The 24,200-nt window shown below is 35.7% G+C and overlaps 1 protein-coding gene across 4 annotated transcripts in view; it reads right to left on the reverse strand.

Moving 5' to 3' along the window:
* NBEA (neurobeachin) overlaps positions 1-24,200 on the reverse strand; it is a 990,744-nt gene that overhangs the window by 781,956 nt on the left and 184,588 nt on the right. For 3 of the 4 annotated variants that reach the window (XM_059684425.1, XM_059684424.1, XM_059684423.1), the window contains exons 9-10: positions 17,025-17,222; positions 16,298-16,431 (exon numbers count right to left, since the gene is read on the reverse strand). In XM_059684425.1, the coding sequence (XP_059540408.1) occupies positions 16,298-16,431; positions 17,025-17,222 (332 nt within the window). Of the gene's footprint in view, positions 1-16,297; positions 16,432-17,024; positions 17,223-24,200 lie in introns of those variants that run through there. The other variant, XM_059684426.1, reaches the window with a different exon arrangement.

Here is a 24,200-nt window from a genome sequence, read left to right on the forward strand (position 1 = left end):
TGAAAGGTACTTGTTTGTAGCCATTTCTTTTTTTGTGTGGCTGTTTTCTTTCTGAGCTTTTTATTTCTTATTTTTATACCAGTCCCTTTAGCATTCCTTGCATTGCTGGCTTGGTGGTGAGAAACTCCCTTAGCCTTTTTTTGTCTGTGAAGCTTCTTATTTCACCTTCAAGTTTGAATGATAGCCTTGCTGGATAGAGTATTCTTGGATTCAGTCCTTTGCTTTGCATCACTTTGTAAATTTCAGTCCATTCTTTTCTGGCCTGATGTGTTTCTGTTGAGAAATCATTTGACAATCTAATGGGAGATCCCTTGTATGTAACTTTCCATCGCTCTCTTGAAGCCCGTAAAATTTTCTCTTTGTCCTGAACATTTGCCATGGTGATTATGATGTGTCTTGGTGTGGGTCTTTTCGGGTTCACCTTGTTTGGGACTCTCTGGGCTTGTGTGACTTTTTTCTTCCCCACCTCAGGAAAGTTTTCTGATATTATTTCTTCAAGGAGGTTTTCTAATCCTTGTTCATCCTTCTGTTGTTCTGGTACTCCTATTATTCGTATGTTGTTTCGTTTCATGTTGTCCCAAAGCTCCCTTAGGCTCTCCTCCTGTCTTTTAATTTTTTTCTCCAATTGCAGTACATTTTGGGTGTGTTTTGCTTCCTTGTTTTCTAATTCACTAATTCGGTCCTCCGCTTCTCCTAGTCTACTGTTGATACTTTCAATGGAGTTTTTCATTGCAGCTATATCACGCTTCATTTCTTCTTGGATCTTACTTAAGTTGGTGATTTTTTCATCTGTTTCTTCTAGCTTCTTCCATATGTTATCCATTTTTTCATCTGTTTCTTCTTGCTTCTTGCAGAGGTTGTCAAATTTTTGCTCCATCCGGTTTATGCACTCTAGGACCCTTATTCCGAATTCTTTATCTGTCATGTTGCATGCCTCTGTATTACTTAGCTGCTTTTCTGGAGAGTCCTCCTTCTCTTTCCTTTGGGGGTTTCTTTGTCTACCCATGTTTGATCTCACTGACATATCTAGACGTTGAGTCGTTCAGTGGTTGCTCCCTGGGTGGCAGTGACTCCTTGGTCTGTGGTTGCTCTTCGGGCGGTTGCGGTAGCAGCTGCTCTTCAATTGGCAGCAGCTCCTCTGGTGGGTGCTGTTCACAGCCGTGGTGGCTCTTCTGGCTGGTGGGGTGAGGTCTCACGTACAGCTGCTGTTCCTCAGCAGAGGATGTGGTGCTCAGGAGGTTGCTGTTGCTTGGATCTGCTGCGTTGATTTAAAGGCACAAAATACAACACAACAAGGCACCACGTACCAGGCACTATACACAAATATATTCACGATATTAATAACCCTTAATAAAGGTGACCACCTGAATTAAGAGAATTAGGGGATAAGGAAGAAGGAAGAGAAAAAGATAAAAGAGAAAAAAGAAAAGAAAAGTAGGGACCAAAAAAAGGAGTGCAAAAATGAAATTGGGAAAAAGGAGGGGGGAAAATAAAAGCGAGAAAAGAAAAGAAAAGAAAAGAAAAAAGAGCGAAAAGAGAGAATGAAGTGGAAGAGGGGAAGAGACTTTTTATATGAGGAGAATACTCCTATAGAACAGCCATTAATCCCAACAAATTCCAGCAACAGCTCCCTGGATATGAATGCAAACTAGAAACAACCAATAATATAACGATGAAAATAGAATGGAGAACACTAATCCCAAAATAAAATAAAGAGAAAATAAAATGGCACTTTAAAAAATGGTAAAATGGTAGCAGTAATAATACTGGTTAAAAATAAGAAGGCAGTAATTAAAAGGGTAAAATCAGGTGATGGAAAAAGAAGAAAAGAAAAAAAAAAGAACAGAAAAAAAAAGAGAGAAAAAATTGGTTTCTTATTTAAAAAGTGAAAAAAGAAAAAAAAAATTGCAGTAGTGAGGGTCCTTCGTTTCTTCTATTCTTCAGTGTGGCTCGCCTTAGACCTTCCAGGTATTCAGGAGAGTGTTGAGTTTCCCTGCGATATACTGTTCCTCTGTGTTGTAAACCACAGTCCTTATTTTAAAGCATGCCGCATTTATTTCCCAGACTGCCTTATTTTGTGTTTAGCAGAGTCAGTTTGTGGGTCAGCCTCTGGGTGGCAGTGTTCTGGGGTTGGCCTCTGAGGCTATAGGGCTTCTCTGTCCAGTGGAAGTTCACTGCCCAGAGCTGACTGCGTAATAGTTAGTTACCGGCGCTATGTTGTTGCTGGGATTGAAAATCCCTCTATAGGCCAGACCCTGTTAACTCCCAGGGACTGATCATGTTATCTTAATCCTTGATCTCATACAGGGTGGAATCTGGGTGTGGCTGTGCTCCTTTCCTGGGGGCTGGGGGGAGGAGTCTCACTCTCCAGAGAGGATGGCTGCCCCAGTCCTGGGCTCAGGGGTGTCTCAGCACTCAATTCACTGCCACCTCTCCTAGCTCCCCCTCTCTCCCCAGTCTCTCCCCAGATTCCACTCCTCCGCACACTCTCCCTCTCTTCAGCACAGGTGAGTGTCTGTATTCGAAATGTCCCATGAACAGGATTCAGTGAAAACAAACAAACAAATGCCGGCCGCGGAAACGGGGAAGGCTTGGTTTCTGTAAGCTTCTTCTCTTACCGGGACTGCATGGTCAGCTCAGCTCTTCAGGCTGCCCCCTTTAGGCTCAGTCCTCCGTAATCACAGAACCCAGCTCTCAATTCCCCCAGCGGCGCCAGGAATCCCGCGGTTCTCCTTTTCAACCCCGTCAGGGGCTGTGCCTGTCCCAAGGGACGCGGCTGTCTGCCACGCGGTCTCCCTCTGACTCTCTGAGCTCAGAGGTCTGGCAAACTTTCCTGTCCAAATCCCTGGTTTTTTTACCTTTCCAGGGGAGTTCTGCTCTTCCCGGCTGCAAACCGTCTCACCAGCTGAGCAATTTCGCCAATTCGGTGTGGCTGTTACTAGTTTCAGCTGCTCACTCCATTTGCTCTAAGAAAGGTCTTGTGGTGATGAATTCTCTCAGCTTTTGTTTGGAAAGAGATCAATACTTATAAAATGGAAATCTGACTACATCAATCACTTGCTTCCAAGGGGTCTCTTGCTTGTAGGATAAAGTACAAATCCCTTAACATGGCTTATCAAAATTCTTCATGAGCTGCCTTCTTTCTGTATCCCATCACTTGGTTTTCCAAGGGTGGAAAGTGGCAGGGCTGGCATTTGAACCCAGATAATCAACTTCCACAGCCAATATTCTAATCCTCCAGAACCACACTTTTAAGGTCTCTCAAGAACTGTCTAGAAGCCGCCGATAAAGTTATTGAGATCTACAAGAAATCTAATGAGACCCTCGATTTATGATAAAGAACCAACTAGAAATTAAGCATACACGGACTGAAATAACGAATATTATACAGACTCCCAACAGCAGACCAGAGGAGTGCAAGAATCAAGGCAAAGATTTGAAATGCGAAGAAGCAAAAAACACCCAACCAGAAAAGCAAAATGAAAAAAGAATCCGAAAATACGAAGATAGTATAAGGAGCCTCTGGGACAGCTTCAAGCGTACCAACATCCGAATTATAGGGGTGCCAGAAGATGAGAAAGAGCAAGATATTGAAAACCTATTTGAAGAAATAATGACAGAAAACTTCCCCCACCTGGTGAAAGAAATAGACTTACAAGTCCAGGAAGCACAGAGAACCCCAAACAAAAGGATTCCAAAGAGGACCACACCAAGACACATCATAATTAAAATGCCAAGAGCAAAAGACAAAGAGAGAATCTTAAAAGCAGCAAGAGAAAGAAACTCAGTTACCTACAAGGGAATACCCATACGACTGTCAGCTGATTTCTCAACAGAAACTTTGCAGGCCAGAAGGGAGTGGCAAGAAATATTCAAAGTGATGAATGCCAAGAACCTACAACCGAGATTACTTTATCCAGCAAAGCTATCATTCAGAATTGAAGGTCAGATAAAGAGCTTCACAGATAAGGAAAAGCTAAAGGAGTTCATCACCACCAAACAAGTATTGTATGAAATGCTGAAAGGTATCCTTTAAGAAGAGGAAGAAGAAGAAAAAGGTAACGATACTAATTATGAACAATAAATATGCATCTATCAACAAGTGAATCTAAGAATCAAGTGAATAAATAATCTGATGAACAGAATGAACTGGTGATTATAATAGAATCAGGGACATAGAAAGGGAATGGACTGACTATTCTTGGTGGGGGAAAGGGGTGTGGGAGATGCGGGAAGAGACTGGACAAAAATCGTACACCTATGGATGAGGACAGTGGGGGGGGTAAGGGCAGAGGGTGGGGTGGGAACTGGATGGAGGGGAGCTATGGGGAGGAAAAAAGAGGAACAAATGTAATAATCTGAACAATAAAGATTTAATAAAATAAAAAAAAGAAAGAAAAAAAATTAACATCCACAAAAAAGCAGGTTTAGACATACTTAAATCTGACAAAATAGATTTCAAGATAACAACAGACAAAGATGGAAACTGTATAATGATAAAGGGAACATTACATCAAGAAAACATATCACCTCTTAATATATATGCACCCAACCAGAGAGCACCGATATATATAAAACAACTACTTATAGAGCTAAAGGGAGAAACACATCAAAACACAATCATAGTTGGGGACCTTAATACTACATTTACAGTTATAGATATATCAATCAAACAGAAAATCAATAATGAAATATAGGCCTTAAATGACACACTAGACCAAATAGACATAATTGATATTTATAGAACCTTTCATCCCAGAACATCAGATTACACATTATTCTCCAGGGCACATGGAACATTCTCAAGGATAGACCATATGTTAGGTCACAAAACTCACATCAACAAATTCAAGAAGACTGAAATATATCAAGCATATTCTACAACCACAATGCCTTGAAGTTAGAAATCAACTGCAAAAGGAAGTAAAGAAACCAACAAATATGTGGAGATTAAACAACATACTACTAAAGAAATGGAAGACGAGATCAAGATCAAAAGATATATAGAGACAAAGGAGAATAACAATACAACACATCAAAACATCTGGAATGCAGCAACAGTAATAATAAGAGAGAAGTTTATATTATTACAGGCCTATCTCAAGAAACAAGAGAAATATCAAATAAACAACCTAACATCACATCTTAAAGAACTAGAAAAGAAGAACAAAAGCAACCCAAAGTCAGCAGAAGGAAATAATATAAATTAGGGCAGAACTGAATGAAATAGAGAATAAAATAACTATACAAAAATTTAATAAAACAAAGATCTGGTTCTTTAAAAACATTAATAAAAATTGAGAAACCCCTGGTTAGACTCACTAAGAAAAAAAAGGAAAAGACCCATGTAAACAAAATCTGAAATGAAAGAGAAGACTTCCCCACAGACATCACAGATATAAAAAGGATTATATTAGAATATTAAGAAAGATTATATGCCACCAAATTCAATAAACCAGAAGAAATGGATAAGTTCCTAAAATAGATAACCTTCCTAGACTAAATCATGAGGAACTAGAAAACCTAAATAGACCAATCAGCAGTGAGGAAATTGAAACAATCATCAAAAACCTCCCAAAAAAAGAACATTCCAGGACGAAATAGCCAAATGTTCAAAGATTCAAAACCTATCCTTCTCAAAAAACTGAAGAAGATGCAATATTTCTTAACACATTTTATGAGGCCAATATAACCCTGATACCAAAACCTGGCAAAGATAACACAAAGAAAGAAAACTACAGACCAATATCTAGGATTAATACAGATACAAAAATCTTCAACAAAATACTAGGAAATCAAATACATAAAAAACATAATACAACACGAGGTAGTAAGATTTATTCCAGGTGCACAAGGAGGGTTCAACAGACACAAATCAATCAATGTAATACACCATATTAACAAAAGAAAGGATAAAAATCCTATGATTTTATCAATAGATACAAAAAAAGCATCTGAAAAGACACAACATACATTTATGATTTAAACACTCAAAATAGGAATAGATGGAAAGTATCTCGAACTAATAAAGGCCATATGTGATAAACCGTCAGCTAATATCATACTCAATGGTGAAAAACTGAAAGCTTTTCCTCCAAGATCAGGAACAAGACAAGGATGTCCACTCTCACCACTCTCATTCAACATAGTGCTGGTAGTCCTAGCCAGAGCAATAAGGCAAGAGAAAGAAATAAAAGGCATCCAAATAGGGAAGGAAGAAGTAAAACTGTCACTCTTTTCGAAAGATTTGATTCTATATATAGAAAAACCTAAAGACTCCACCAAAAACTATTAGAAACAACAAACAAATACAGTTGCAGGATACAAAAGCAATATGCAAAAATCCATTGCCTTCCTAACAACAAAACATCAGAAAAAAGAAATGTAAAAAACAACAAAAAAACCTTCCTTTTGCAACTAAAATCAAAGAATAAAAATACCTGGAAATAAACTTAACAAAGAACATGAAAGACCTATATACTGACAATTATTAAAAGAGAGTGAAAAAGACACAACAAAATGGGAAAATATCACATGTTCTTGGATTGGAAGAATCAATATAGTAAAAAATGGCCTTATTACCCAAAAAGCAACATACAGATTTAATGCAATCATCATCAAAATCCCAATGTCATTTTTTAAAGAAATAGAACAAGAAATCATCAGATTTGTATGGAACCATAAAAGACCTCAAAGAGCAAAAAACAATCCTGAGGAAAAAAACAACGAAGCTGGAGGTATCACACTAAGTTCAAATTATACTACAGAGCTATGGTAATCAAAACAGCATGGTATTGGCAGAAATCACAGATCAATGGAACAGAATAGAGAATCCAGCTATAAAACCACATGTATGTGAACAGATAATTATTGACAAAGAAGTCAGAAACACACAATGGAGTAAAGTTAGTCTCTTCAATAAATGATGCTGAAAAAACTGAAAAGGCACACGCAAAGGAATGAAACAGGATTACAGTTTGTCCCCAGGTACAAAACTTAATTCAAAATGGATCAAAGACCTACATTTAAGACCTGAAACAATAAGGTATATTGAGGAAAATATAGGTACCAAACTTATGGACCTTGGTGGTAGAGAATATTTACTAACTTGACCCCAAAGGCAAGGGAAGTAAAGGCAAAAATAAATGAATGGGACTGTATAAAATTAAAAAGCTTCTGAACTACGAAAGAAATGACAAAAAACAAACAAACAAACAAAAAAGCAAAACAAAGAGGCAGCCAACCAGATGGGAGATGATATTTCCAAACAATAGCTTTAACGAAAGTTTCATTTCTAAAACTCAACACCAAACAAAACAACCCAGTAAAAAGTGGGCAGAAAACCTGAAAATACGCCTCTGCCAAGACACATGAACAGTCAATAGATACATGAAAAGATGTTCAACCTCACTAGCCATTAAGAAAATGCAAATCAAAACTACAATGAGATACCACCTCACGCCGGTTAGAGCAGCCATTATCAACAAGACAAGCAATAACAAGTGTTGGTAAGGTTGTGGAAAAAAGAGTTGGGAATGTAGACTGGTAGAGCCACTATGGAAAAAAGTCTGGCAGTTCCTCAAAAAACTAAGAATAAAGTTATCATATAACCCAGCAATCCCTCTTCTGGATATATACCCCCAAAACTGGAAATCTGCAAAGATATATGCACCCCTATGTTCACTACAGCATTATTCACAGTGGCCAAGACATGGAGACAACCAAAGTGTCCTTTGATAGAGGACTGGATAAAGACGATGTGGTACCTATACACAACAGACTACTACTCAGCTCTAAGGAAGGATAAAATACTGCCATTTGCAACAACATGGATGGACCCTGAGAATATTATGCTAAGTATAATATGTCAGTCAGAAAAAGTTAAGAACTATATGATATATGACTCCACTCATATGTAGGTATAAAACTGAAACTTGTGAGCACAAACAGCAGTGTGGTGGTTGCCAGAGGGAAGTGGGGGTGGGGTGGGGCAAAGGAATCCTAATATATGGTGACAGGAGAAGATTTGACTTTGGATGGTGGGCACATGGTGCAATATACAGATCTTACCACACCTGAAACCTATTTGGTCATGTCAACCAATGTCACCCTAATAAATTTACTTAAAAAAAGGGGAAAAGAATGATAAAGTTTAAAAGTAAAAAAAGTTAAAAGCAACAGAAACTGTGCAGACTTCTGAGAAGGTTATGAGTTTTATCTGTGGCATTTTGAGTTTGAGATATTTTACATATGGTTTGGGTATAGGAGCCTAAATAGAATGCAGCTAGTGGAAAGCTTTGGGAGCTGTCAACTTAGATAACAAGACCATGAACCTAGAAACAAATTAAAATAAAAGCCAAGACCTGGCCAGTTTGACTCAGTGAACAGGGCATCGGCCTGAGGACTGAAGGGTCCCTGGTTTGATTTTGGTCAAGGGCACATGTCTAGGTTGCAGGCTCGATCCTCAGTTAAGAATATGCATGAGACAGCCAATCAATGATTTTCTCTCATTACTGATGTTTCTATCGCTGTCTCCCTCTCTCTTCCTCTCTGAAATCAATAAAAAGATATTTTAAAAAAATAAAAGGCCATATAACCCCAATACTAAATTAACCACAACCTCCTAATGATGCCCTGTTAATTTTTTTTTTTTTATGGATTCCACTCACTGCACATAATGGTCATCACATCTAGGAGAAAGGAAGGAAAGAGCCTAAATACCTGGGAGACTCAGTATTATACCCACTTTTTCATTAAAAATATTCTGAAGTTTTGAGACTAAATCATAAATATTTAGGCATGTGACAATATTCCTTATAAAAACAAACAATACTAATTTTCTTTTTAGACTGTATGATTACCATAAAATTAAAATAAAGCAATTTACCTATTTTCAAAAGAATTTTAATGACATAGAGAAGTTAAAAGAAATTAATACTATTCCATAATAAAATAACAATACCTTCTGTAACAAGATATGATTGGAATATTGAATGACAGATGATGTAGATACGCAAACTAGAGGAAAATGAAAGCATGAAGTGCATTAAAGATTATGTGTTGTAAACTAAAACAGCACAAAGTAACATAGCATTAAAATAGATTTCACTAAATTTAAAGGAAATGTTTTATTGAAAAATTATTGTAGGAAAATAATTACTTATGAAAAACACTATAAATTACATAAGTACTATAAGCTTTATTATTAGATAGCCTCTGTACAGATTTCTTGGAATAAAAATGACTTGCCTAACAAAGAAGAGGGAACAATTTGAATATCACATTAAAATGTCCCTATGTTTCAGGCAAAATGCTTACTGTACTTTATTTTTCACTCTGTACAAATTAATTTGCTCAGTGAATTCAATGTAAGTTATATTTTACCCTCATTAAATCTCACTACACAAATTATTAAATTTTCTCCTCTAATAATAGTATCACAATACTTCAAAGGCACTTTTTGTGTCTCATGGGAAAGAATATTTTCATTACTAACTTAGTAATCTTTACAAAACAGGCAAACCACAAATATACATACTAAGGAGTGACAGATGTACATTTCTGAAAACTATAAAAAAGTAATATGATTTGATAGGTATATGTTCAAAAATATTTAAAAACTTTGGAAACTGAAATAGTAATTATCTTCTATATATATGAGCAACAACCTCCACAAGAAAGACAACCATTACAAATAAGTATTTATCTCACTTATTTTGCTTATTGAAAGCAATCATATTTCATTTTTTATATCTGTTGGTCTAAAATTAGATAATCAAATTTTGACATTATGTACATACTAGGCACTTTTCCTTGAACAAGAATTCAGGAAACATAGCCAGAAGAAAGATTTTTATGTCACTGTGAAGTTTAAGAAAAAATCTATATTAGGTAGTTAGACACTGAAATGTTGAAATTTTCAGGTAATTTGTTGGTTTGCATATACCTAGTTCTAATTAGGACTTTACTATGAAACCTTTAATTATTAAGGGGACTACTTAATTATTAAGGAGGCTATAAAGTTCAAGATAATTACTGTAATAACTGGTTAGCAAGATATTTTTTGGGGGGAGAAATCTTGATTTAAGTTCACTAACCAAATTAATGAGCCATTAATATTCATATTACCAGAGTATTCTCAATGATAGCATTATTAACATTAATGTGTTAAGGGATTCTCTAAGTTATTTTTTTTTTCAGAGAGTAGAAGGGAGGGAGGGATTAGGAAGAGAGAAAAACATCCATGTGAGACACATCCATTGGCTGCTTCCTACAAGTACCTCAAGTGAGGACTGGGAGCAAACCCACAACCCAGGTACACATCCTTAACTGGGAATGGAACCCAATACCCTTCAGTGCACAGGCTGATCTTCTAACCACTGGGAAAAACCGGCTACGGCAAATCTTTTTATGCATTATATTCTGTCAGACAGTCTATTAAACTACATGTCTCATAATAAAAATAAAACAAAAAAAACCTTTTCTGAGAAAAATATATACTTCTGATTATTTAAGTTATCACTTGAAATTCATTTTGGTTTATATAATTTATCAGAGATAAAATAGCATTAAAATAAGTTTTAGTACTACAAGATTGTATCACATCAATAGACTTACCAATATTTACTGAGGAAGGAAAGAAAACTCATCAAATGCCTACTATATACCAGGAACTCTGACACTTTATATATACTATCTTATTTAAATGCATACTACAATAAAGTAAAGTTGGTATTATTAAAATCATTCCACAGCTGGCAAAACTGATTCTCAGTGTTGTCTATAGTGGTTTCCAATGAAGGCTCTCGAGTCAGTCTTTCAGGAATAGTGCCCTGGTTCTAATCTACCACTTGGGTCTCTGGGACCTTGAGCAAGCTACTGAATTTTTCCCTCCCTCATCAGCAAAACAGAATTAAAAAAGACAATATAATTACAAACAGTGACTGGCACATAGTGAGTTATCAATAAACACCATGCGCTGCTACTACTACTACTACTACACACCCTCAGACATTACCATCTTCTAAGATATGATAGTACATAACAAAACATCAGTTTGTCTTAATCTGTATTACACCTAAAGAAGATCTGCTCATCACATCACACTGTCTCTAATGAAAACTACTCTTTTCATATGTTTTTTGTCTGTCATGTTAATCCTCACCTGAGGAAGATTTTAGATAGAGTGGAAAGGAGAGAAGGAGGAAGGGAGGAGAGAGGGGAAAAGGGGGGAAGAGAGAGGGGAGGAGGGGGGAGGGAGGGAGAAAGAGAGGGAGGGAGGGATGGAGGGGGGAAAAGAGACGGGGGGGGGAGAGAGAGAGAGAGAGAGAGATGAGAGACACATCTATGTGAGAGAGACACATCGAATGATTGCCTCCAGGATACACTCCAACTGGGGCCAGGTATGGAAGCTACAACCGAGGTACCTGCCCTTGACCAGGAATCAAACCCACAACCCTATGCTCTAACCCCTGAGTAACACTGTCCAGGGCTTCATATATTTTTAACTGCTTAACATAAAAAGCTTATTTATAGCTTGAGTCAAAAAATATATTTTTTCAAAGTAAGTTCTTAAGTCACACAATGAGGAAGATTTATTCTATTTTGTATCATCCATAGAATTTAATAACATACATTCTTAAAAAGAAGGGGTGTAGGCCAAATTTAAGAATATGTCATTTGGCCCTGACCAGTTTGGTTCGATGGATAGAGCATCGGCTTGCCGACTTAAGGGGCCCAGGTTCGATTCCGGTCAAGGGCATGTACCTTGGTTGTGGGCACATCCCCAGTAGGGGGTGTGCAGGAGGCAGCTGATCTGTTTCTAACTCTCTATCCCTCTCCCTTCCTCTCTGTAAAAAATCAATAAAATATATTTAAAAAAAAAGAATATGGCATTTGTATTCAATGTGTATGATAATCCAAATCAAAGGAAAATGAAATTTCTAATATATTGAGTCACTCTTAGACACAAAATACAGACGATATGACTATTTCAAGATTAGAGTTATACTTCTTAAGATAATTTATTAATCTGCTCATTATTTTGTTTACTTATTTTTTATAGTTTACTTATTTTTTACAGAGAGGAAGGGAGAGGGATAGAGTTAGAAACATCGATGAGAGAGAAACATCGATCAGCTGTCTCCTGCACACCCCCTACTGGGGATGTGCCCGCAACCAAGGTACATGCCCTTGACCAGAATTGATCCTGGGACCCTTCAGTCCGCAGGCCGACGTTCTATCCACTAAGCCAGTGGTTGGCAAACTGTGGCTCGCGAGCCACATGCGGCTCTTTGGCCCCTTGAGCGTGGCTCCTCCACAAAATACCACGTGCGGGCACGCACATACAGTGGGATTGAAACTTCGTGGCCCAGACACAGAAGTCAGTTTTCGGCCTGGGCGAGTCTATTTTGAAGAAGTGGCGTTAGAAGAACTGGGGGATGTCGGTCGGTGGGGCAATGGGAAACGCGGCGCAGGCATATTTATTAAATGTCTAGTGAAAGGCAATTTGAATAGTTACTGCTCTCAATATTCACTTGACTGAGAAAGATCAACCAGTACAATATAAAATACTACTAGTCCCCAAGGAATGATAAAACATCCAAATAGCTTTGGTCACTTGGGCAGTATTACTCAAGGTGATCATGCTGATTGAGAATCATTATGAACAGGATAAAATCACAACTGTGACTACATATTGGCCTCATTTACTTACTAAAACCAGATCACATCAACAATACTGTATGTGTTACACATGTTAGTTAACTCAGTTCAAGAGTATTTATCTACTCCTTTGTTGGTTAGTTATTTTATGCCATGCTAACGGCTAGCTACATGTTAAAATAAGAGTCTGTAAAAAATATTCTATCTAAAGATGTAGAGTAAGAGGATAGCTATACAAAATCCAAAAACCAACTAAAGAAAATCATCTTAAGCCAGTCCAAGCTTTGTTTGACCTGGTGTTGTATGTTTGACTCTGTTCAAAACTTGAGTTAATGCCCAGCCAGCATGGCACAGTGGCAGGTCATGGCTTGATTCCTGGTCAGGGCACATGCCTGGGTTGCAGGCACCATCCCCAGTGGGGTGGGGGTGGGGTGGTAAATGCAGGAGGCAGCTGAGCGATGATTGATGTTTATATCTCTCTTTCCCTCTCTCTTCCTCTCTGAAATCAATAAAGATATATATAGAGAGAGATATAGATATATATGTATATATCTATATATATTTAAAAACTTGAGTTAAAGTCCTCAATTTTAAGCCACTCTATTTAAAAAATGGATAGGATCATTCAAAAGAAGTTTTGATAATTACAACTAAAATTCAAAATAAAAGTACACTTAAATAAGTAGAAAGAAGTTCAAATATAAAACAATATGGCCCCTATAACAACTAATTTTTAAGAGAGATAATATATAATCTTTTAAATATAAAACAATAGTATTTTAAATAATCTTGTAGATCCCCTAGCCCACACTCATAATAACAAAACCATCATGTACTGAGTGATTAGTATTTTAAGCTATATATTTTTATCGCATTTAAGCTAAATAATCCAGTAAATTACTAATACCCCTATCTTATAATGGTGGAAACTGAAGCACAAAAAAACGGTAATAACACACTCAGCATTACACTAATAATAAATAGTAAACTTCAGATTTGAACCCAAGTCTGGCACATATATAACAGCTATAGTACGAAGCTTTTATGATAAAACAAGCCACAAAAATTCTCTTAACAAATAAAGCCTACTTTTAAAGGCTCCAGGAAATAAGATTATCCTTTCAATAAATTATTTTAATCCTAAGCCCTTTATATCCAGTAAAAGTCATCAAAGTTTATAATAATGGCACAGTAGTACCAATAAAGGTTGTCTTATTGAAAAAGAAAAAAAATATTAAAAATGACTACTGAGTGGAGGAAAGTACATGGGGCCTAAAATGCTTCAACTTGAAACACAGAAAGCAAATAACTTATTTTAGAGATTTGCTCAATTTCTCCAAAATGTGATTAAGAATTAGGTAATATTGTAATTTTTGGCATGTATTTCATTTGTGAACAAATTTTTTTAAAAAATAGAGTCTATTGTATTTTATCTGGAAGATTTAAAAACTTCAAATAGATTTTCATCCGCACACAATATTTTTATGCTGACTAAAAATAAAATATAGGCTATTTCAAGGTCTCATTCATAAATATGGATTTATTATTTTCCCAGAAAACATGAAATTCTAATAATGCTTACCCTATCCTATAGCTAAGACTCTGTGTTCTTCAAATAGAGAGAGAAATTCCATTTAACAACTTGCATGTAACATTTAAAACCCAAAGCCCATATTACTGATATACACACGTCAATAATGTTCACTTCAAAACTTTAAATGACAAAAGATTATATTACTGATGCACACAACTGTCCACAAATAAGTTAACCTCAGACATCAAGGGCTTTTAACACAATTAACAAAAAATAGTAATTATGTTTCATCTGGTAAGAATTCAAAAAAGCACAGGGTAGCTTGGAATTGTGTATGTATTATTATTAAAAAGGAGAGTGATACCTGTATGTTCTCTATTGGCTATAAACTAAGAACATACATATCACTGAAAAAGCTGAAGTTATTTATTACAGAGAAAATTTAAAAGGAATTATATACAGTAACTTGAAACAAACAAATCAAAATGAAAATTATAATGCTGAACCTTTACACTGTCTTTTATCCCCATAATAAAATAAATACAATTTAAATACCAAAATATAATGCAAAAACTAAAATGAGTTTTAATGACAGGCAATAAAAAAAAACCATGTGTGTTAGATGAATGAACCAGATAAACTGTTAAGTATAATTTTAGCACTAAGATTTTATAATAGCTATTCATAAAGATGTAAGTTATTGTGGATAATTTTAGTTATAACATTTCAAACTGCATAATCTTCCTAATATTTCTTTTTCAAGCAAAATAATTCCATTTCAGGTTAAAATAATTATAGACTTAATATTAATTTCATAAGGCATATTAAAATTACACATGGAGTTTTCTACTGGCTACCTCATCTTCAACTTTTTTTTTTCATAGCGCTTAATAAGTTTTTAATTACTGATCATAATGTGTACTGGATTACTTAGATAATAAAGATAAAACATTTTTAATTGAAATTCAGGACTGGAATTTAAAGTTTTATTTTTCCAAAATGCTGATCTGCCTCCCAAAGAAATTATTTAAGACCTCATACAAAAGTGGTATGATAACAGGACATGACCTCAGGATTCCATGTCACTTCAAAACTTCAATCTTTATACTGTACTGATATGAAAGAAAGCATGACCTATGAACGGGAGCTGAACTTTATAAAGGTACAGATAATATCTGTATTTACATTTATACACACAGGGACAATATTAATAGCAATAATACAACAGAATTTTGTTAATAGCTAGATTAGATAATAACTATGAGAAAGTCATGTTATATTTCAGTGGACTTTAAATTTTCCCATCTTTGCTTCATTCACTAGTTTTTTCATCAATTCAAAAATGAAGGATTTTATGTGCATACTAATGAAGCATTCCTATATTATTTTTGAAGTAGAAATTAATGTTTGCCTATAAAACTTTCCCCTTAAATTCTCTAAACATAGAAATGTACACAGCCAAAATAGCTGTTAAAATTCACATTTAACTTCTTACATATATGATTCTAAGATATGATTAAATCAGAGTTTTATGCATGAGATATTTTTAATAAAAAGGAAGGAAGCTACAAAAACAGAAATAAACCTACTTAGAAGATACTGAATTTTTATAGACACAGATATGCCACTGATTAGATTTGGGCTCTCAAACATGAACTATATATAAAGAAAAGCTAATGTCTGTGCTACTCTTATGATAACAGCATTATAAAATAATACCAGTATTTAAATTATGTAGCCGTTATTAAATATTATTCTTAAAAATAAACTTTACCCTAATAATTTTATTTAACCTGACAGGATTTCTCATGGACAATCCAATCTATCAGTATTTGCAAAGGATAATGTTGAGAGTAATATTTTTCCTCAGCTGCATAATGTAATCACTATGTTTCATCTGGTAAGAATTTTTTATTTATAATGAAGGAAGTCACTCCACTTTAGGGTTAAATATGTATCTACCTTACTCCTAAAAAACTTTTATTCAAACTCTAAAAATAAAACCCAAATATTACAATACATTTATACAATACCGAGTATACCAGGTGTAATCTAAGTAAGTAAAAAATATATGAAATTACACATTAAAAAAAAACTTACCAGACAGTTGTTTCCACTTGACTGTCATTGAGCTGTCGATTGTCCAGTTGGGCAAAAAGTGGGAAAAGCACTTGAATCCCTCCAATTGAATGAATTGCACTATGAATTGAATGTGTTACTATAGCTTTCACATCCTACATTCAGAAAACAAAAATGTTGATAACATTTCTGAAGCATATTATCACTATTTCCTTGTTCCAAATAACTTCAAATACAATTAAATAACATTAGCTAGACATTTTAAAAACTTTCAATTATACAATTTTTGATGCTGATATAAAATAGAAATTTGAAATCTAAGTTGAGAGATTTTTTACACTAAAAATATGAAGCTATAAATCAAGAGATTTTTATAATAAGAAATACTGTTAATGGATTTAAAGATACTCAAGGAATTATATGTTAGGAAGATATACACTACTGTTATTAAACCAAAGTATATTTTTATATTAACAACATCTGTTCAGTTAAGCAACTGATTTTATTTCAAAGGCTATAGAAGATACGAGATCTGAAATGACAGATATCCTATTAAGGAGACAAGTCCAAGGTAAAGTATATTGCCCAAAAAAGGGAAGAAGGAAAAATATGTCATTCAAAGAACTAGAAAACCAAAAAGAAAAACAAAGAGTAGTTGTAGATTTATAGATGAACAATGTTTAATATGTAACATAAAAATACTGTTAACCGGGATGAGAACATGAAAACTAAGTTACTATTCACCCACCTGGAGCATTAAAGCATGTGGGGAATGCACAAAAATTGATGCGTTTTCCTTTGGTGAGGATTCCAGGCATAGCTGAGCATCAGTGGCCTTGGCATTATATGTAAATGCAATACTAGTTGCAAGTTTTCCATCATATAGAACCTGTTTATGATGTTCTGCCAAATGAATATCACTCTCAGATTTAAACTTGAAGGTGCTCTGAAAAAATAAAACTAAGTTAAATACTCATTTTAAAGGCAATACACAATAAAACCCTAAAGTTTTAAAGAATAGAAACATTTAAGGTAAAATACTTGTTGTGACCTTTCCACGCATTAATCAATGGTATTATATTATTCTGTTATTCTCACTTCAGTTCTGTAAGAGTTAAATTTTATTACGCTAATAAACACATCTTTATTTTATCATTCTTATTGTTTTTAGTATAAACTGTTTTTATTAGAAAACATATAAAACCAGATGATATTAAATGTAAATACAATTTTACTTTAATACTCTGTAACATAAATTTTTCTTGTTATTACTTTCAAGTGTACACACACACACACACACACACAGTGGCTGGCACATGAATAACTTCTATGCAAGTTTATCAACATATTGAATACCAACATTACTCCACAAAAGCCTAATTAATCCCAAACAAGAAATTCATGTTATCACCTGTTGGAATGGCTATTATAAAAAAGACAAATAAGAACAAGTGTTGGGGCGGTTGTAGAGAAAAGGGAACCCTCCAATTCACTGACACTGGGAATGTAGACTGGTACAGCCACTATGGAAAACAGAATGGCAGTTCCTCAAAAAACTAAGAATAAAGTTATCATATGACCCAGCAATCCTCTACCCCGAAAACTGGAAAACAAGTATTTGCAAAGATATATGCACCCCTATGTTCATTGCAGCATTATTCACAGTGGCCAAGACATGGAGATAACCAAAATGTCCTTTGATAGGACTGAATAAAAAAGATGTGGTGCCTATGTACAATGGAATACTATTCAACCATAAGAAAAAAACAAAATACTGCCATTTGTGACAACATGGATGGACCTATTATGCTAAGTGAAATTAATCAATCAGGAAAACCTAAGAACCATATGATTTCACTCATATGTGGGATATAAAATTGAAACTTGTGGACACAGACCGCAGTGTGCTGGTTACCAGAGGGAAAGGAGTGGGAAGGTGGTGGGGGGTGGAGATGAGCCTAATATATGGAGACAGGAGATGGTTTTGTTTGAGGGATGGGCACACACTACAATATACAGATCTTATATCACAGACAAGTAAATTTGAAACCTATATGGTCCTATTAACCAATGTTAACCCAATAAATTTGATAAAAACTTTTTAAAAAAGATTATAAACTTAAGAAAAAATGTATTACCACTTTAAATAAGAGAAAAAATAAAAATATACCAGCTGTAATAAGAAAGGTATTGTTAGAAATGGTTAAAATTTCTCTGCAGATATGAACCTGACAATGAAAAATTAAATTTAACCTTTGCAACAATCACGTGTTATATGTATTATTATTTTCAACTTATGACGATGCAAGAAACCATAAATAATAGTTTACTCGTAATTGTTTGCCAAAACATTAAAATGCATTAAGTAGTAATTAAATTAAACTAAATGCTACACAATGTTCACTAATAATGAAGCATTTTATGTTTAAGTCTTAAAATAAAAGCTACATCAGCAAAAACATGGCAAATTAGATTATTTGCTTTCTTAAAATAAGCTGTTATAATTCTTTTATGTAAAATTAAAATATAAAATGTAAATTTCCCTTTTATGAACTTTTTGTATGTTAAGCATTTATTTTTATAAGTAAAATTCTATGGGTATGGAACCAAAAATACTTAATAGTATTAGTCTCAAATTATCTAGAAATTAAAAGTATAAATGAATGTACTTCAGAAATTATCTTAAAAGGCAGCACATAATACTTATTAATATTAAATGTTACCCCTCATGGTTAATTGTCAAGTTGTTAACATGTCAAAATTAGAGGGCATCAAATAACACACTGACTTCCTAAATCCAATGAACTGACCTAATCTTTGGTTTTAATGCACCTGAACCTTTGGAAGAGAAAACAGGTAAAAAACATAGATAGTAAAATAAACTTGACAAATGAGTAAATAAAAATTGTTATTAGATCATACAGTGTTATATCTTAATTTTTGAAGAATTTAAACCTAAAATTCTATTCAAAGATCTAGATATACCAAAATCTTAGTCTGTAACCAGAATACATGTTAGATCCAACAATATTTAGTTGGTGTCTACAATTAGACATTTTTCACAATATACCATGGTACATTATGTAGAATTTCCAGAGGAGATTCAAGAACACCTTATAAATATAAAATGGATCCTAACCTATTGATAAATACTGCTAAGTCTGTGATACTATTCCCATTTTACTTCTTAAGCAACACTTTGTTTTTCTTGCAGACAGTGAAAGCCCAATCAAGAAATGGTAAATGAGTTACAGAAGCCACTATGAAGTGTGAAGGTTCCTTAAAATATTAAAAATAGAACTACCATACAACCCAGAAACCCCACTTCTGGGTATTTATCTGAAGAAAAAGAAAAAACTTAGGAGAGAAGATATATGTACCCCCATATATATTGCAGCATAGCTTCATGGTATAATACACATTAGGCAGAGTGCTTTTTGGTAGAATGCGAGGATGATTATGATAGGTTTAAAGTAACTTATTGAAGGCTTTGTTTTTTGTCTTTGTTTTTTCATAAATTCTTTATTGTGCCAGTATATAGAAAAAGATGCATTTCTGAAATCATTGGTTAAAAATCAAAATTCAACCAAAGATTGCTTTGGTTTGATTTTGTGTTTTCTTTTCTTTCTTATTTTTTTAATATATTTTTATTGTTGACTAGAGGCCCAGTGAATGGGATTTGTGCACTGGTGGGGGTGAGTGGCCTGCAGGGATCGGCCGCTGTGGGAGCTCCACTCATCCCAGTCAGCGAGCAGCTGTGGACCCGCATCATCTGAGCAGCTGCTTCCTGGTCGGGCATCTTCCGTGGAGCACTCATTTCTCCAGGGAATATGATCGGGGCTGGGCCCAGGGACAATAGCACTGAGAGGCGGCGGAGTATGCCTCAGTCCCATGGTGGCCATGAACCCGCCTCCAGCCTCTGGGGTCAGCTCTGCAAACTCAGCAGAGATACTACACAGCCTGCAGGTGTCCGGAGGCGGGGCAAGGAGGCAACAATCACAGCCCAGGTTCCTGCCCTTCAGCCGGGGGTTCACAGCGGGATCAGCAACTCATCCCAGTCAGCAGAGCAGCAGCTCCCACTATGGTAGCACACTGACCACCAGGGGGCAGCTCCTGCATTGAACGTCTTCCCCCTGGTGATCAGTGCGTGTCATAGCGACTGGTCAACTGATCATTCTGGTCATTCTGCTGTTCAGTCAATGGGGTTTTATTATATAGGATAGTATTAGAGATATCTTGCATCCTCCCCTCCCCACCTTAACCCATCTCCTTCCAGCCCCTACCCACTCTTCCATGTCTTCCCTATCATATTGCCTATGTTCACAGACTATGCATATAAATATATTAAGTTCTTTGGTTTCTCTCTTCTCGTCCCCCCAACACCACATGGAGTTATGTCAATCTGATCCATGCCTCCATGCTCTTATTTTGTTGATCAGTTCATTTTGTTCATTAAATTCCACAAATAAATGAGATCATGTGATATTTGTTTTCCACAGATTGGCTCATTTCAGTTAGCATAATATTTTCCAGGTCCATCCATGCTGTGCCAAAGGGTAAGAGATCCCTCTTTTTTACAGCTGCATAGTATTCCATAGTGTAAATGTACCATAGCTTTTAATCCATTCATCTATTGATGAGCATGTGGGCTGTTTCCAAATCTTAACTATTGTAAATAATGCTGCTATGAACATAGGGGTGCATATATTATTTCTGATCGGTGTTTTGGGGTTTTTAGGATATATTCCCAGAAGTGGGATCATTGGGTCAAATGGAAGTTCCATTTTCTTATTTGCCTTCCCACCAGCAGTGAACTAGTGTTCCCCATTCTTCACATACACTCCAGCACTTGTTTGTTGAATTATTAATGATAAGCCATTATGACAGGTGTGAGATGATATCTCACTGTGGTTTTAATTTGCAATTCTCTGATGATTAGTGACTTTGAACATATGTCTCTTGGCCATTTGTATGTCCTCTTTGGAGAAATATCTGTTCAAATCTTCTAACCATTTTTTCATTGGGTTGTTTGCCTTCCTTTTGTTGAGTTGTATGAGTACTTTATATATTTTGGATATTAACCCCTTATGAGATGTATCATTGGCAAATATGTTCTCCCATACAATAAGTTTCCTCTTCATTTTGATAGTGGTTTCTTCTGCTGTGCAGAAGCTTTTTATTTTGATGTAGTCCCACTTGTTTATTTTCTCCTTAGTTTCCTATGCCCTAGGACCGTGGTCAGCAAACTGCGGCTTGCGAGCCACATGTGGTTCTTTGGCCCCTTGAGTGTGGCTCTTCCTAAGCTTTAGGAGTACCCTAATTAAGTTAATAACAATGTACCTACCTATATAGTTTAAGTTTAAAAAATTTGGCTTTCAAAAGAAATTTCAATCGTTGTACTGTTGATATTTGGCTCTGTTGACTAATGCATTTGCCGACCACTGCCCTAGGAGATGTACCCATAAACATATAGCCATGTTAGATGACTGAGGTTTTACTGACTATATTCTTATCTAAGATTTTTATGGTTTCACTAGAGGCCTGGTGCACAAATTTGTGTACCAGTGGGGTCCCTTGGCCTGGCCTGTGGGATCAGGCTGAAACTGTAACTCCGATATTCGTCGAGGGGTCCTGAATTGCGAGAGGGCGCGGGCCAGGCCGAGGGACGCCACCAATGCATGATTAGGGCTGGGGACAGGCGCAGGAAATTGGCCAGATGGGGAGGGACCGCGGAAGGGCTCCAAGGTGTGTCCAGCCTGTCTCATTCAGTCCGATCGGCCAGATCCCAGCAGCAAGCTAACCTACTGGTCGGAGCTTCTGCCTCCTGGTGGTCAGTGCACGTCATAGCAAGCGATTGAGTGGCCATAGCATATCATAAGCATATTATGCTTTGATTGGCTGGACAACCAGACGACCGGACACTTAGCATATTAGGCTTTTATTATATAGGTTGCCCTACATTTAAGTCTTTTATCCACCTGTGTTTATTCTTGTGTATGGTGTAAATTTGTGATCTACTTTCATCTTTTTGCATGTGTGTATCCAGCTTTCCAAACACCATTTGTTGTAGAGACTGTCTTTACTCCATTGTATATACTTGCCTCCTTTGGGAAATATTAATTGACCATAATGGTGTGGATCAATTTCTGGGGTCTATGTTTTGATCCTTTGTTCTATATGCCTGTTATTGTGCCAGTCCTAGGCTGTTTTGGTTATAATGGCTTTGTAGTATAGTTTGATATCCAGTATTGTGATCCCCCCGTATCCGTTCTTCTTCCTCAAGATTGCTGCAGAATTAGCATGGAATATATTTTTCCATTCCTTCACTTTAAACCTATGTGAATCTTTTTATTTTTTTTAATATGTTTTTTATTGATTTCAGAGAGGAGGCAAGAGGGAGAAAGAGATAACGTCAATGATGAGAGAGAATCATTGATTGGCTTCCTCCTGCACACCTCCTACTGGGGAGATCAATCCCAAAACTAGGACATATGCCCTTGACTGGAATAGAACCTGGGGCCTTCAGTCCACAAGCCTACACTTTATCCACTGAGCTAAACCAGCTAGGGATGTGTGTATCTTTTGTTCTGAGGTGGGTCCTTGTAGACAGTATATATATATATATATATATATATATATATATATATATAGGCATAAAGAAAATAAAAATGGCAATAAATAAATATCTATCGATAATAACCTTAAATGTAAATCAATTATATATATAATGTTTTCCTATCCATTCAGCATGCTATGAAGCTTCACTGGAACATTTAATTGATTTACATTTAAGGTTATTATCGATAGATATTTATTTATTGCCATTTTTATTTTCTTTATGCCTATGATCCTCTCTCTCTCCTTTTATCCTTCTTAAAGCACTTCCTTTAACATTTCTTCCATTGCTAGTTTGGTGGTAATATATTTCTTTTAATCTTTTTGTGTGTGTGTGTGTGTGTGTGTGTGTGTGGAAAGAATTTTTTTTCATCTTCAATTTTAAATTACAGTCTTGCTCAATATAGTAGTCTTGGATTTAGGCCCTTGCTTTTCATGAGTATTGATGCCACTCACTTCAGGCTTGAAGTATTTCTATTGAGAAATCAGCAGACATTCTAATGGGAATTCCTTTGTAGGTAATTTCCTGTCTCTTCTTTGCTGCCTTTAAGAATTTTTTTTGTAGGTAATATTTGTCATTTTAATTATGATGTGTCTAAGTGTGGGTCTCCTTGAGTTCATCTTGATTGGGATTCTCTGTACCTCCTGAACTTGTGTAACATTTTCCTCCATCAGGTTGGGGAAGTTTTCTGTCATTATTTCTTTAAACAAGTTTTTTGTTCCTTACTCTCCCTCTTCCCCATCTGGCATTCCTATAATGAGGATGTTGTTACACTTCATGGTGTCCCAGAGCTCCCTTAAACTATCTTCCTCCACTTAAATTCATATTTCTATTTGCTGCTCTAATTGGGTATTTCTACCTTGTCTTCCAAATCACTGATTCGACCATCTGCTTCATCCAATCTACATTTAGTAACCTTCCACTCTGTTCTTGAGGTCAGATATATCATGCTTCATTTCTATCTGGTTCTTGTTCCCCTTTAATGCTGCTATAATTTTCATTATGTTCCTTAAGCATCTTTATAACCATTGCTTTGAACTCCATGTCTGATAGGTTGCTTGCCTCCATCTCATTTAGTTCTTTTTCTGGACATTCCTTCTTTTCTTTCATTTGGGTTTTCTTTTTCCCTTGTCTCCCCATTTTAGCTGTCTCTGTATTTGCTTCTCTGTATTAAATAGAATTGCTATGCCTCCTAATCTTTGTGTGACAGCTTTATGTAGAAAGTGTCCTGAGGGATCCAGTGGTGTAGTCTCTTTATTCACCTTAGCTGGAAGCTCTAGGAATAGCCCTTTTGTGCATTATTTGGGC

Source organism: Myotis daubentonii, chromosome 2 (assembly GCF_963259705.1).
Source record: "Myotis daubentonii chromosome 2, mMyoDau2.1, whole genome shotgun sequence".
Lineage (NCBI taxonomy): Eukaryota > Metazoa > Chordata > Mammalia > Chiroptera > Vespertilionidae > Myotis > Myotis daubentonii.